Source organism: Odocoileus virginianus, unplaced genomic scaffold (assembly GCF_023699985.2).
Source record: "Odocoileus virginianus isolate 20LAN1187 ecotype Illinois unplaced genomic scaffold, Ovbor_1.2 Unplaced_Contig_23, whole genome shotgun sequence".
Taxonomy (NCBI): domain Eukaryota; kingdom Metazoa; phylum Chordata; class Mammalia; order Artiodactyla; family Cervidae; genus Odocoileus; species Odocoileus virginianus.
Window position 1 is genome coordinate 1,058,660 of NW_027224340.1, and position 14,984 is coordinate 1,073,643.

Sequence of the window (14,984 nt, forward strand, 5' to 3'; positions counted from 1 at the left end):
TGCAAATAAGTGGAAATGCTGATTCAAACAGAAAGGAAGCAATCTTGTGAAAGCAGAAGTTTGGAGCCGCTGTGAACTCTGGGCAGACACAGGCAGGCACTGTCCATCGGAGGGGGTGGTGTGGGGAGCAGGGTGACTTCAGTGCCTAACTGGGGTCTCTGAGGCCGTTTGTCTCTCCACATCAGGGGACTAGAGTGCAGGCCAGTGAGCTCTGCTGCTGAGGGCCTCTGGGGCAATGGGTCCTCACCCATTGGGGTGTGGGGCTCCCACATCTGACCCAGTCGCTAGAGCCCATTTGCCAATATGAGCAGGGCATCCTGCTGGTGGTGGCAGGATGCTCCAGGAGGCTGAGTGTGCGTGTTCGTGTTCCCATGTGCATATAATGTAAGCATGTATGCACATGTCCACAAGTATGGGTGTATGTGCATGATGTAGGTCTACGCATGTCTGTTCATGCGTGTGTATTCGTGTGGCTGTGTTTTGTGTGCTGTGTGCAGTCCTGTATTCTGTCGGGTGTGTGCTGGGACCCCCTGGCACTCTCCTGCTTCTCCCTGTTCCCACAGCGAAGCTTCTGGAAAGCTGTGTAGCCTCCCGGTGGCCCTAACTTCCACCTCTCCAGTTGGTCAAGTTCCAGGCCAAGGGTAGGGGTAGCAGCCTCTTCAGTACGGGGTGAAGCTGTGTGGGCTTCTAGCTGGGGTATGACTGGCCCCGGGTTTCGTTTTCTAGAAGGCCTTGCTGCCACGTGGGTGGACCGGTGGAGGAGGCAGGTCCCATCCACACAGAGGAGCAGTGCGGTGGCTCCAGCGGCCATGGCAACAGGGGGGTCATGCTCCACTGCGCCCCCTGCCGCAGACAGTGACCTGGGACTGAATGCACCATGGAGGGTGTTGTTGCTGCCTGTTCACGGGGAATCTTAGTTCCCTGACCTGATTAGGGATCATGGAACCAGTGCCCCTGCAGTGGAAGTGAGGAATTTTAACTGCTGGAGGGCCAGGGAAGTCTGGGGTTCAGTTCTTTAGCAACAGCCTACCCAAGAGGCACTGGGCTGGTGAGTGGTGGTGTCACCAGGCTCCTGAGGGCAGAGGTCAGCCTGAAAAGGCAGGAAGTGAATTCACTAGAGAAGAAGCAGAAGGAAGGCGGGAGGGGCTGGCCCTGCACCCCCCTCCCCCATCACGGGCCTAGGGAGCCCCAGGAAGTCTGGGGCAGCATCGGGCAACATGGGGGCACAGAGGCCTCCCTGGGCAAACTCTGGGCAGGCCCTGGGTCCGGAGACAGGGAGGACACTGTGCCTGATGGGGAAATGTGACCAGGGCTGGGAGGGGCTCTGGGCTGTGTGCAGGGAGGCTGTGGCACCTCCGAGAGAGCTGGAAGGAAGAAGCTCACTGCAGCCGCAGGCCTCTATCACCCAGAGTGGGGAGGGCACCCGGCCAGACCCTGAAGGGAGCTGGGCAGTGGGGGCCGGTCCCTGTCCTGGAAATGCCCAGCCCCTGGGAGGAACAGAGCAGGACGAGGCAGTGGCTGGGACAACCCCTCAGAGGAGATGGGGGAGTGGGCGGGCGACGACGTGGGGTGAGGGGAGGGGGAGTGGTCCCGAGGAACCCACCCGCGCTCCCGCCCCACCGGGCCCACCCAGTCCCGGACCATCCGGCTTCAGGGCGCACCGGGTCAGGGTTGCCGGGCCTCAGCGCGGGACGGGGTAGGGGTGTGGGGGGCAGCAGGCGGCGACTCCACCCTGGGCCCTCCACCCAGTGACACGGGGGTTCTCGGGGCGCCGCAATGTCGGCCGCTGCCCCGTGCCTCCAGCTCTGGAACCCGCGCGGGCAAGGGGCGGCCCGGAGGGCCCTGTGCGCCTGAGAGCCGCTCGGCCCGGAGGGAACGAGCGCGGCGCTGCGGGGCAATGGGGTGCTGAACGCACCGAAGTCCAGGAGTCCTTTCCTCCCGGGTTGCGTCCCCGCGGGGCCTCCTCCCGCTTGCCGCCCCCGCCCCCCTTGCTGGCCCGGGCCCTCTGCTGTGGCTCGGACCGCCGGGCAGCAGCGCCTATCCAGCAGGCCCGCGGCCCACCCTCAGCGGATCGCTGGGCGACGGGGCGGCCTCGGGCCCAGGGGAGCTCCGGAGTCAGGAGGGGCGGAGGTCGCAGGAAGGCCGGGCAGAATCGGGAAAGGGTGCGGCGCGATCAGCGGAGGCTCACAGCCGGTCTCCGGGTCGAGGTGCGTGACCAGCGGTTCCCGCACGGCCCTAGCAGCCCTGAGCCCTGCCTGGCTCCCTGGATTTTCTGCCGGCAGGGGCTGGGGAAGCGGCACAGGGTCCCGCCCCACCCCGAGTGACCCTGCAGGGGAAGGGGCCCTACTGCTCTGGTTTCCCGTGCTCTTGAGCCTCCCTTTATTTGCCCTAGCAGGAGAAGTCTCTGACCACTGGCCTCCAGGCATCGCTTGGCTGGGGGTGGGTGGTGACTTTTGCACCTGGCAGGGTCCCTGTCCCGGTTTGCCCAGGACTAGGGCATGTGGGACATTGTGATGATGCCCAACCATCCATCCTCCGTGGCCGCTGAGAGCCTCATGGAAATGTTGCCATCTAGGAAACAGCAACTAGTCAACTTCTCTTCCCAAAGGATCTGGTTCTGAGGGTCACGCTTTGCAGTGAGGGTAGAGTGGGTGTTAGCGGCTGGGATGGGGGGACCCAGAGAGTCCTCAGTGGTTGGTCTCGTAGTCACTTCCAGCTTCTCCCCACTGGGACGGAAGGCAAGGGGGCATCCATGGGGTAGTGGTCCCAGTCAGTCAACACCTCTTCCTATGAGGGCCTGTGGTTAGTCGCTCAGTCACGTCCAACTATATGATTCCATGGACTGTAACCTGCCAGGCTCCTCTGTCCATGGGATTCTCCAGGCAAGAATACTGGAGTGAGTTGCCATTTCCTTCTCCAGGGGATCTTCCCAACCCAGAGACTGAACCCAGGTCTCCTGCATTGCAGGTGGATTCTTTACCACCTGAGTTGCCAGGGAAGCTTTATAATGGGTTATAAACAGGCTCAATGTTTTTGTCCCATGTAAGGAACTCAGCATTTAATTTTTAAACTTTTTACATAAGTATAGTTGACTTACAATGTTATGTTAGTTTCTGGTGTACAGCAAAGTGATTCATATACATATACATTTTCATATTCTTTTCCATTATGGTTTATTATAAGATATTGAATATAGTTTCTTACTGAATATAATAAATTGAATATACAAACTAATCTATATTAGTTTGTATCTGCTAATCTCAAATTCCTAATTTATCCCTCCCCCAGCACCTGATATTTTTGTTCAGAAGGCCTTGCGTGTGTTTCCTTATTTCCTTTGGGGGGACTTCGAAAAGTGAAATTCCTCAAAAGGTATTCAGAGTCTTGGCATATATTGCCAACTGCCCTTCAGAAAGGCTATGCGAACACCCTAAAAAACTGAACGGTGAAGTCTCTTCCCTTTCACCCCCAAACACTCAGGGCAGATTTTTTTTTTTCCCCAAGGCCAGCTTTGGGGCCAGCTTGATGGGCATCAAAGTATTTTAAGTGTAACTGTCAAGGTCAGTTTTAGCCAGATAATTGTGACAGCACTTACATCCTAGTTAGTTTTTAGTTTCACAACTCCAGGAGACAAATCCACAAACCTCACCTCCTCTTGGCCAGGGGCTGGGCTCTCCCCTCTGCCACTCTTGGACTGAAGTCCAGGAGCAGAGAGCTTGTTGGGCACAAAAGACAATAGGTTCAATGCCAGACCAATGAATCCATCAGTTTGTACTAATAAATCACCCTAAAACTTAGTGAGGTAAACATTCATTGGTTTGGTCAAAATTATGTGAAAGTTGCTCAGTCATGTCTGAGTCTTTGCGACCCCATGGACTATACAGTCCGTGGAATTCTTCAGGCCAGAATACTGGAGTGGGTAGCCTTTCCCTTCTCCAGGGGATCTTCCCAAACCAGGGATTGAGCCCAGGTCTCCTGCATGGCAGATTACTTTTACCAGCTGAGCTACCAGGGAAGCCCAAAATTATGAGTTGCCCTAAATTATGACATTTAGGCTTACCTCTGCTCCACGTGGCATCACCTGGGTTTATTAACTTTGTGGCTAGCTAGCACATGATGGCAGACAGCAGACTGTCAAGAGGGTCAGTGGTGTTAAGGGGGCATGTGCTGCCCGTCCTCCCACAGGCCAGTCCTGGCGCATTCAGGAGGTGATGGCTGCAGGATTCTCAAGAGCCAAGACAGCACCAGCCCAAAGATGTGCTTTTCACGACCCCTGGTGGGAAATTCCATTTCATTGTCTGGGAACTCCCATACCCTGCCCTCAGAGTTTTGCCAAGGCCCAAGGGTCTCACACAGTGTTCAGCATGACCCGTGGCTCACCCTGTCCCACAGCCTGAGTGCGGGGGTCATTCTATTGCCTGGTACCACCACCGCTAAGAAACTCCAGAGTGCTCACTGCTGCATGTTAAGTAGAGTAACACTAACTCCCTGGGGCGGGCACAGGCGCTGACCTAGGAGGCAGGCTGGAGGTTGCGTCCTCACCTGCAGGAGACACAGTTCACGTGACCCCTTGCATCACTGTTGGCATGTTTTGTCTCTACCTACGTTACAAACCCACATTTTTATTATTTTTGCTGTAACTATCTTTTGGAGAAAATAAAAAGTGAGACTTAAAGATCTGTTTCCATATTGTATCATTCCCCATCAGTTAGAAGAATTTCCTTCAACATTTCCTGTTGTTCAGGTCTGCTGCAGAGGTAAAATACATACTAACAGCAGCAGCAATTGATGCTTTTGAATTGTGGTATTTAAGACTCTTCAGAGTTCCTTGCAGTGCAAGGAGATCAAATCAGTCAACCCTAAAGGAAATCAACCTTGAATATTCATTGGAAGGACTGATGCTGAAGCTCCAATACTTTGGCCACCTGATGCGAAGAGCTGACTCATTGGAAAAGACCCTGATGCTGGGAAAGACTGAAGGCAGGAGGAGAAGGGGGCAGCAGAGGATGAGATGGTTGGATGGCATCACCGACTCAACAGACATGAATTTGAGCAAACTCTGGGAGATACTGAAAGATGGGAAGCCTGGCGTGCTGTACCCCATGGGGTCCTAGTGTTGGACACAACTTAGCGATTGAACAAGATATATACAGTACATAAGTTGTCATATAATTATTTTAAAAATTTATTTTTATTTATTTGGCTGTGCCAGGTCTTAGTTGTGGCATGTGGGATCTTTAGTTGTGACATGCAGGATCTGGTTCCCTGACCGGAGACCGCAGCCAGGCACCCTGCGTAGGAAGACTGGAGTCTCAGTCACTGGCCCATCAGGGGAGTCCTCATATCGTTATTTTTAAGTGTCCAATTCGGTGGATTAAGGAGATTCACAACGTTGTGCAACCATCACCACTATATGTTTCCAAAACTTTCTCATTACTGCAAACATAAACTCTCTAGCCAAAAAGCATTAATTTCCTGTTTCTCCTCCCCTCAACCCTTCCTAACCTCTGATGTTTCTACAAATTTTCCTATTCAAGATATGTCATGCAAGTGAAATCTTATCATATTTGTCCTTTTGTGGCTGGCTTATTTCATTTACTGTTTTTGAGATTCGTTTACGCTGTATCACGGACCAGTCCTACATTCCTTTTCAGGACTAAATCCTATTCCACCGTACAGATACACACCGCTTACCCATTCACCCTCACGGGCACTTGGGCTATTTCTACATTTTGTCATGGCAAATAATGCTTCACCCAATGTTGGCGCACGAGTATGTTCCAGTCCCTGTATTCACTTCTTCAGGGTATATACCCCGAAGTATCTGACTGCTGGGTCAAAGCGTCTATTTTTAACTTTCTGAGGAAACATTAGTTTTCCACAGCGGCCAAATCATTTCACACCCCCCAGCTCTATACAGGGATGTACACACCTGTTTTCATATTTGTTTCTACCGAAACAGCACAGTCTTTCACGCTTTCAGAGGTTTAACGCGTCCCTGCAGTGCCTCTCGAACCCGGACGTCCCTTCCCTTGTCCCGGGCCGCCCCACAACAGAGTCGCACGGACCCTCGCCGCGCCGGCTCACTCCCGCAGAGGCCCCAGAGCCTAACTCGACGCGGAAGGACCTGCGCTGTGGATAGCGTGGAGTACCCGGCTCTGCCCCTCGCCCCGGACCCACAGGGAACGAACGCTCTCGGCGAAGAACCCGGCCAGAACGCCTCAGAGCGCAGACCTTCCGCCGCAGCGTCCCCTCCGCAGGCGCCAAAAGGTGACTTCCTGGCGCTCCGTAGTGACGTGACCTCCGACCCAGCACTGCGCGTGTGTGACCCCGCCCCTCCAGGCGCAGCCAGAGCGTGGGCGCACGTCTCCCGAGGCCGCACGTCTCCCGAGGCCCCACTTCCGGCCGTCGGTCGCCCGGGGCCCGGCTGCAGCGCGCAGTCGCAGTGCCTCCCAGCGCTCCGCCCCGCACGCGGTAAAACGGTCGCCCGGCGATGACGTCGCAGGGGCCTGGCTGGGCGTCGCGGACTCCGGAGATGGAGGAAAAGGAGCAATTACGGCGGCAGATCCGCCTCCTACAGGGTGGGTCGCGCCGGGCCCGGGTCGCGCGTCCCCTTCCTATTCCCTCGCTTCACAGAGGTCCCCTGCCTGCCTCCCCGAAGGGGGCCGCTCCCGCCCGTGGGTCGGAGGCCGGGTCCGGTCGGTGGGGAGGTGGGTGGGGTCGGGCCGGGTCCTGGGGACCCTGAGGAGCGTTCCCGGCCGTCCCAGCTCAGCCCCGCTCGGGTTTCCGCGGCGGGTGCGAGCGTTACCGGCGCTGCGGCCGCTGGCGGCCTGGCTGTCGCTTAGTAACCGGGGGGAAGCGACCCTCCCCGCCGCCGCGGGCGTGCGCGGCCTCGGCGCCCCCGGCGCGCTCCCTCGCTCGGGGCCAGGGGTGTGTATTTCTTCCCTGTACGCCCGGTTTTGACGCCTTTGTCCGTCCTTACAGCCACATTCTCCTTTATATTCCTGGCCCAGAATCCCCGACCTTCAGATTTTTCCAAACTTTTGCATTTTTAGACCTAAGACGGCATGTTGTTCAGTCGTTAAGTCGTGTCTGACTCTTTTGCGACCTCAGTGACCATAGCCCGGGGCTGCCCCATGTCTCAAGCGGTGAAGAACCCGCCTGCGGTGCAGGAGACACAGGAGACACGGGTTCGGTCCCTGGGTGGGGAAGATCCCCTGGAGGAGGGCATGGCAACCCACTCCAGTATTCTTGCCTGGAGAGTTCCATGGACAGAGGAGCCTGGCAGGCTATGGTCAATGAGTCGGACACGACTGAAGCGACTGAGCATATATGGACTGTAGTCTGCCAGGACTTTGAAGGAAGTGGGTTGCCATTTCCTTCTCCAGGGGATCTTCTCGACCCAGGGATTGAACCTGCATCTCCTGTGTCTCCTGCATTGGCGCATGGATTCTTTATAACTGAATCATAAGAGATGGCTTGCTGTATTTTTTTTTTAAATCGTTTTAAAGGTTCTTCCCACAAAGAGAAGACTTAAGAACTGGGAAGTGTGTATTGGGAAGAGTTCAGTTGTGCTGAGCCCATCTACCAGCCACTTCCTGGTCCTCTATCATACCTGTCCTGAGGTGTCACCAGGTCTGGACGTGACTCTCTTTGGGCCTGGGGGCGGGACATATGGTGGGGGAGTGCTGTAACTGGAGGGTTTGTTGGCTGAGTTGTGACAGCTTAGGTGGTTCCAGCTGAGGCCTGTGTCTGCCTGCACAGCGCTGTCCAGGGGCTTCCTTGGAAAGGCACCTGGTGGTCCCCTGCACTGGAACTCCAAATGTTAGACCTCTTTTCTTGTGGAAGGATGATGTGACATTCTTGTCACGTGTGAGTACCCAGGGTGTCAGTTATCTTACACTTGCTGTTGTGTGTGCCAGGCAGGGAGGTCATGAAGGTGCAGCCCTGCCCCCTTTGTATTTGTGGGCAAGCCAGAGGACTTCCGTGTCTCTCTTGAGGTGCTGCAGCATGGGCCTTGCTGGTCTCTTCATGCTGGGTGACACTTCACCTCAGAGGATTGTGAATCCAGCATAATATCTCTGGTGAATAGGGAATAGTATGCCACAGGGGTGCATTTTAAGGATAAGCAGCCAGAAATAGAATTGAAGTAGAACTGATGGGAAGAGGCTCATGGGAAAGATTGGCCTCGGGGATTTAGGCTGACTGTCAGTGGTTCTCAGGCCCTGGGGCTGCCCCTCCTGTACTGGGACTTGGCAGGGTCCAGTGGGGTTTACAGGGTGTCTGGTCAGCTGATGTCCCTCCAGGGGATTCTCCCTGATCTTCCTCACCCTCCGGTTGACAGAGTCTATGCTCCTGCCTCCTCAGGTCTGATCGATGACTACAAAAGCCTCCATGGCAGTGCCTCTGCCCCGGGCACCTCCGCTGCCCTGGGCACCTCCGCCACATCCCAGTGGCAGCCGCCCACTTACAACAGCAGCAGGATCTTTGGTGCTCGCTACCCTCGTCCTAGCCGGAGGGGCTTCTCTGCGAACCATGGGCCTGCGTGGCGCAAGAAATACTCCCTCGTGAATCGGCCCTTGGGCTCCTCGGACCCGCCCGGCGATGGTGCCATGCAGCCGCCGCTCAGGGCCGGGGGCAGCCAGGGTCCTGAACCGCAGCAGTACGTCCTGGAGAGGCAAGTGCAGCTCAGTCCAGATCAGAACATGGTCATCAAGATCAAACCACCGTCCAAGCCAGGCTCAGCCAGCACTGCGGGGTTCCTGCAGACCTCCTTGGAAGAATACGAGGACACCCCCTGGAGTGACCACAGGCCTCAGGAAGGTGAGGGTGAGCCCCCCGGTGGGCAGCGGCAGCCCTCCAGGCAAGGAAGAGCCAAGGGGAGCTGCAGCTCAGAGGACCCCGTTCTCGTCTGCCAGAAGGAGCCTGGCAAGCCCCGGATAGTGAAGTCAATGAGCAGCATGAGTGAGAGCCCCTTGGAGCCCCGGCAGACAGTCAGTGAGAGTGCAATTGCGATAAAGTCCTGCTTCCCGCCCTCCAGCCTGCCGCAGCGAGGCGGCATGGCCCTAGGCCGGAAAGCGGGCTCGCACTCTGTGGCCAGCTGTGTTACACAGCTCCGTGGGAACGGGACCGTGAACACCAGCCTCTCAGGTCCGTCCGCTGCCTCTGGCCTGGTGGTAGGCCCAGCTAGACCTGCTGTTGGACCCAGGCAGACCAGGGAACCCTTGATGCTGGCATCCTGTCGAACCAACAAGTTCCGGAAGAACGACTACAAGTGGGTGGCTGCCTCGGCGAAGGGTCCTCGGGCCTCTCGGCGGGCCCTCAGTCCCAGGGCGGTGGCGGAGAACGTGTGCAAGGCCCCCTTTGCTGCAGCAGAACGAACAGAGAAGCCGCAGCTCAGAGCCGACCCAGACGCCAAGCCCAGGAGGTCTGCCATGTCCTCCGTGCCTGGGGCCTCCCCCAGCAAGTACAAGTGGAAGGCCTCCAGCCCCTCGGCCTCCTCAGCCTCCTCCTTCCGTTGGCAGTCAGAGGTTGGCAGCAAGGACTGTGCCGCCCAACTCTCCCCCGTCCCGTCTCGGTCTCCCCCAGTGGACAGACAGGCAGTGGAACCCAGCAGCTTGCAGCCTGTCTTCAGTGAGACCCCGCTCTCAGCTTACAAAGTGAAGAGCCGCACCAAGATCATCCGGAGGCGGGGCAGTGCCAGGTGCTGGTCCCTGCCCCCACCCCCCCGGGTCTTGTCTGGGCAGGGGTGTGGGAGGCAGGGAGGAAGCATCGCCCCTGATGGGGCCTGAGGATGGAGCTTGGCCTGTGGTGCATCAGCATGTCCGGCAGGAATGAGGCCGCGGTTACTGCTGTCCTTTTCAGTTTATGGGGAGGGGTGGGCGGAGGTGGCACCAGCAAGCCCTCCCTTTCCCTTGTTGGAGAGAGACCAGAAGCTGCTGGGGTGGCTTCTGTTCTGGGCTTGCGGGATGGTGGATGGACAGCTTTGTGCCCAGGCTAGGGGCAGGGTCTCTGCAGGAGAAAGGTGACCAGGTGACAGTGACTCACTCCCTCACCGAAGGCATGTCAGCTTCCCCGCCTTCTACCCACTTAGGTCCAGAGGAGGCTGGAAGATGGCATGGTGGCCCAGGGCTTCAGGGTCAGGGGCTTAATTGTGGAGGCTGCCAGATGCCTCTGCCATCAGGCATGGTGACACATGCCTGATGTCCCACTCCAGAGGTCCTTCCCACTGCTGACCTTGACCTTGGGCCCTGCTCTCCTGGATAGGTGCCATCTTGGACCACTTGGGTTCCATGCTCTCCTTTCTTCGCATTTTCTCTCTGGCAGCCTCTGTGTCAGTGAGTGTGGAGAGGGGAGCCATGAGGCTGGTGGCAGCTCCTCCTTGGGACAACGCCTGCCTCCTCTGCTTCTCCCCCAGTTCTACGTGGGGGCTCATTTCATCTGTCCAGGGAGGTGGAGAAGGTGGTCCTGGAAACACCTGGTGGGGGTCAAGGGCTGCGCTCCTCCGCCCTCCACCTGCCCTGGCTCTGGGGTCTTCCAGGGCTGCGGCTGGGAGCCTGGTGGGGTAGGGTGGGTGGGTTGGGTTGGGGGGGGTTGGACGGGCAGCGAGCTGCTGAGATCGATGAGGTGGGAAAGCGAAGTGGGGCGGCCAGACCCTGCTGGGGCTTGGCTGCCTGCCAGGGCTGATCCCTTGGTTCTGGGATCTGGGTGGGTGAGATAGGGAGGGTGCCAGCTAGAGCTACCTGCTTTGTCTCTGCAGCCTTCCTGGGGACAAGAAGAGCAGCCCCCCACCTGCTGCCATGGCTAAGAGTCAGTTCAACCTGCGGCGGAAGCAGGCCCTCCGGGGCAAGAGCAGCCCCGTTACGAAGAAGACTCCCAACAAGGGGCTGATGCCGGTTACCAAGCACCGGCCGTGCTGTCTGCCTCCCGGCCGTGCCTACCTCCCCTCCAAGGAAGGTACGCTGGGAAACGGGGCCCCCCGGGGCCTGCGCTGGCTCTGCCCGCCCTGGGACCCATGGTCCCTGTCCACCTTCTGCTGTCAGGCCGTGGCCCAAGAGCTGCTTGGCCTGGTGGGCAATGGGCGGCCCGGGCTGGGGTGCTGTGCGCTGCACTCGGGGCCGGGGAGAGGCTGCCAGGCGGGTGCATGCGGCCTCTTCAGCACATCCCTCCATGCCCGCATGGCCATATCATCTTGGCAGAAGTGGGAAGGGGATGAGAGGGTGGCAGGCAGGCAGCCCTGAAGGGAGGGGCGGCCTGGCTGGTGCTGCCCAGGACCCCTGCCTCCTGTCCTCACTGCCCTCCCTGTGGGCTGCTACCTCCTCTCAAGGCCTGAGCGGTTCTGGGAGGGGTTGCTCTGCCCTCTCAGTGAGTCCCTGGCACCCCCGCCCCCCGCCCCCGCCACGCTGTGGCAATGGCAGTGCTCCGGGGGGCTGGTCCTGGGTGTCTGCTCAGAGCAGCTGGGGCTTCCCCGCAGACACACCAGGGGTCTGGTCCTGGGCACTGCCGCTGGGGCTTGTGCTCCAGGGACTGTGCCGCCTTGGTGCTCAGGGCCCAGCTGGGGTCCGGCGCCGCGTTCAGCACCTGCACAGAGCCGGCCAGAGAGCATGGGCCCTGCGGGCCCAGGTGGAGGGCCGCGTGGGGCAGAGAGGGCGCCAGCCTCCCTTCTACCCAGTCTCCTTTGGCTACATGTCCTGGGATCCCAGCAAGCTTGGATTTCACCCCAGTGGCAGCAGAGGGAGCCTGTCAGCGGCTTCTGGGGGCTGGGTTGGGGGTTGGGCCTTGGCTTCGGGACTGACTGGAGAGAACAAGTGGAGCAGCCTTGTATTTTAAGAGGCTGGCAGGGGCTGGGGAGCCCGCCGAGAGCCTGAGGCCAGCTGAGGCCTCTTGGGGCAGCTGGGAGAGGGGCCGGTGTGCTCTCTGGAGGGTGAGTGTCTGTGGGGCTGCGTGGCCCCTGTCCGGGTGCTCTCGGTCACGGTGCTGTCTCTGTCGGCGGAGAAGCTGCAGGCGGAGCTGTCCCACAGGTAAGGCGCTGCAAGGTGATGGTGCTCACGGCTGGGAGTGGGAAGGGGGCCGCCCCGGAGTTGGGGGTCCCAGAGCCCCAAGGCGGGGGGGCTCCCTTCTGCCCTTCTGGGGCCTGCATGCGAGCCGGCCAGGTGCTGGGGCGTTTCCTTAGTGACCTGCTAGGAGCAGGGAGTGGGGGCATCTAGGAGAGGTCCTGTGTGGAGGTGGTGTTTGCGCAGGTCTTGAATGGCGGCCGTGGTAGGCCGGGGCTTGGGGAGGGTGCCCCAGCAGGGGCAGCAGAGCCCTTGGGGGAGCTGGTGGGTGTCTGCCAGGCACTGGGCTCCCTTGGGAGCCAGTGTGTGTGGAGCAGCTGCTGGGCAGGGGTTGAGGGCGGCCCGGTAGTGGCAGACAGGCCTTGGGTCTCTTGGTGGCCTTCCTGCTGCCTGGGGTACTGGGTCCTGATGCAAGGACCGACGCTGGCCTCGACTGTGTCCCTGCCAGCCCTGTGCTGCCCCTGCCCCACAGAGCCTGGGCTGCGGGCCGATGGGCCCAAGGCAGATGGTTGCCATCCTGTGTCCTGGGCCCCGTGGAAGGAGTACCGTGCAGTCGAAGAGGTCATCCTGTGCTGTGGGCTGAGCGCGCTCTCCAGGTGGGGGGGAGGTTAGCACTGCTGACTGTCCATGCAGAGTCCTGGGGGCCCGCCCTCCCTGCTCTAGGCTGGAGGGCTCTGGTGGCTTGGAGGTTGGGGTGAGGGCTGCCCCAGGCCCGGGAACAGCCTGGCTGCGGCCGTGCTGTAGGCACCATGGGCCGAGGGGCTGCCGGGGAGCCAGGGAGTAGGACAGGGGCCCGTGGGCACCGTCCCAGGGCCGTGGGCTGGAGACACTAGAATGCTTACCCGGTTGCAGGGTGGACAGGGTGAGGGGCTGACGGGGCCACAAATCTGGTGCCAGGCCACGAGGGGGAGGCAGCCTGTGTCCTCCCTGGAGTTGCACCTGCACTTGGGTACCGCATGGTTCCATTTAGGCCTCAGGCAGAGTGGGGTGCAGGCTGGGGATGGTGGAGGCTGCTCCTGCTGGCAGGGTGCTCTGCTGTTCGAAGGGAGGGGGAGCAAGGCCGTGGGCACCACGGGGTGTGGGGTGCGGACCGCGGCGCCTCGTGCGCTCCCTGCTCGGAGGCGGACAGATCAGCTTGTAGATGCGTGGTGACTGCGCCCTGTAGGGGAGATGGAGGGGTAGCTGGGAAGAGGCTCCTCTTGGGGGGCTTGGAGAGGGCTCGCTTGGCCACCCTTCCTCCCCTGCACGTGTCCTCCACCCCTCAGCCTTCCATGCGCTGCACCTCTGTGCTGTGCTGTGTGCTGACTCCCGCGGTCCCCCACATGCCGGGGCCGGGGTGTGTACGTGGACGGTGGATGCAGAAAGCTCCTCGGGTGCTTGTAAACAGGTCAAAAAACTGCTTTCAGGCAGCAGACGCGCTCTGCGGAAAAGGACACTGGCGGTGGTGTCTCAGGAGCTACGGGTGGTGGGGGACAGCTTTGGCCAGGCAGGCAGTCTGGGGCATCTCTGAGGAGCTCCCTCTGAGCCTTGAACCCACCTGTGTGAGGAGAGGCGAGAGTGAGGGGACACACCTGTGCAGGCGGGGTCGCCGTGGGGCTGAGCTCGCTCGCCCAGGAGTGGACGCCCATCCTGCGCAGTGTTGGGTGTTGCGGAGAGGCTCAGGCTGGAGGCAGGTGTGCCTGGAGTGGGGGAAGGGGCACCGGGCCACAGTAAGGAAAGGGGATTCTGTTGGGAAGCCGCTGGGGATGGGGGAGGCGCGGGGGTCCTATGGACGCGTGCTCGGGGATACGAGGCGGCCGTGTCCGGGCCCGAGGAGTGACCGGGGCCAGAGGGGCAGGAACCTGGGTGGGCCTGCGGGTGAGGGTTGACCTCCAGGTCCAGGGCTGGGCTCCTTACCCCCAGACTTGATGGCAGGGATCTCGCGGGAGAGGCTTGTGTGGAGACCAGGGTGCTGGGGTGAGGGCAGGGGTGAAAGTAGGGGTGAGGGCAGCGGTGGGGGCAGGGGTGAAGGTAGGGGTGAGGGCAGGGGTGAGCACTGGGTATGAGGGCAGGGGTGAGGACTGGGTATGAGGGCAAGGGTGAGGACTGGGGTGGGTGCAGGGGTGAGGGGCAGCATTTTCCCGGCTCCTGCAGCCCCATCCTGCTCCCCGCCCGTCCTGGCTCCCTCCCTTTCAGCTCTGTGGGGACTGGGGCTTTTATCTAGTGTTGTGGGTGCTTGGGATGAGCAGGTGAGCCCCTCCTGGCCCCCTTGGTGGGCCTGAGCAGCTGTGCGTGTGTCCGTGTGTCCACATCGCCGCAGGGGCGGCCCCTTTATCTGCTTCTCTGCCCTGTTTCCCCGCACAGACCTTAGTGCCAGGTGCAGCCCTCCTCTGAGCAGGCTCGCCCAGGCTGGGAGGGCTGAGGAGGGGGAGGGAGAGCCCTGGGGCTCCCTCCAGGCCTGCTGTGCAGCCCGGCGGCCAGAAGAGGGCGCACTCGCCCCTCTTATTCTTCGTCCACCTTTTTCTGGTAATTGATTGCCTAATTTCCTCTTTATGTGAAAGAAAGCAGATATCAAGTAATTTGCAGCAATAACCTGCTAATGCTGGGCCAGTATCGAAACTCCCCTGTTCATTTCAAGTGGCAGATAAAACACTAATACATAATTATCCTTGCAAATTGGATTGTTTTAAATAACCAAAAGGCTGCGGCCAGGAGAAAGCGATCCCATCTCCCTTGAGTTACTATTGCAGTGTAATTGCCGCGTTCAATCAATTTCCCTGGCATTAGAAATTCCATCACAATCAACATTAAGCTTTATTCATTGTGATGGCTAAGAGCCGGGCCATTTCTCCTCTTTTTCTTAACTGGCAAAATTAATCAGGGAAAAGATTTTAAACATTTACCCGTGCGAAAGAGGTCAGCTCTGCCACTATATTGCTCAGCAGATAAGGG

The 14,984-nt window shown here is 59.4% G+C and overlaps 1 protein-coding gene across 1 annotated transcript in view; it reads left to right on the forward strand.

Annotated features, from left to right (window-relative positions):
• Window positions 1-6,431: 6,431 nt before the first annotated feature.
• ZC3H3 (zinc finger CCCH-type containing 3) overlaps window positions 6,432-14,984 on the forward strand; it is a 62,237-nt gene continuing 53,684 nt past the window's right edge. The window contains exons 1-3 of the mRNA XM_020881066.2: window positions 6,432-6,581; window positions 8,368-9,703; window positions 10,760-10,956. Of these exons, the coding sequence (XP_020736725.2) occupies window positions 6,494-6,581; window positions 8,368-9,703; window positions 10,760-10,956 (1,621 nt within the window). The 5' untranslated portion in view covers window positions 6,432-6,493. The remainder of the gene's footprint in view (window positions 6,582-8,367; window positions 9,704-10,759; window positions 10,957-14,984) is intronic.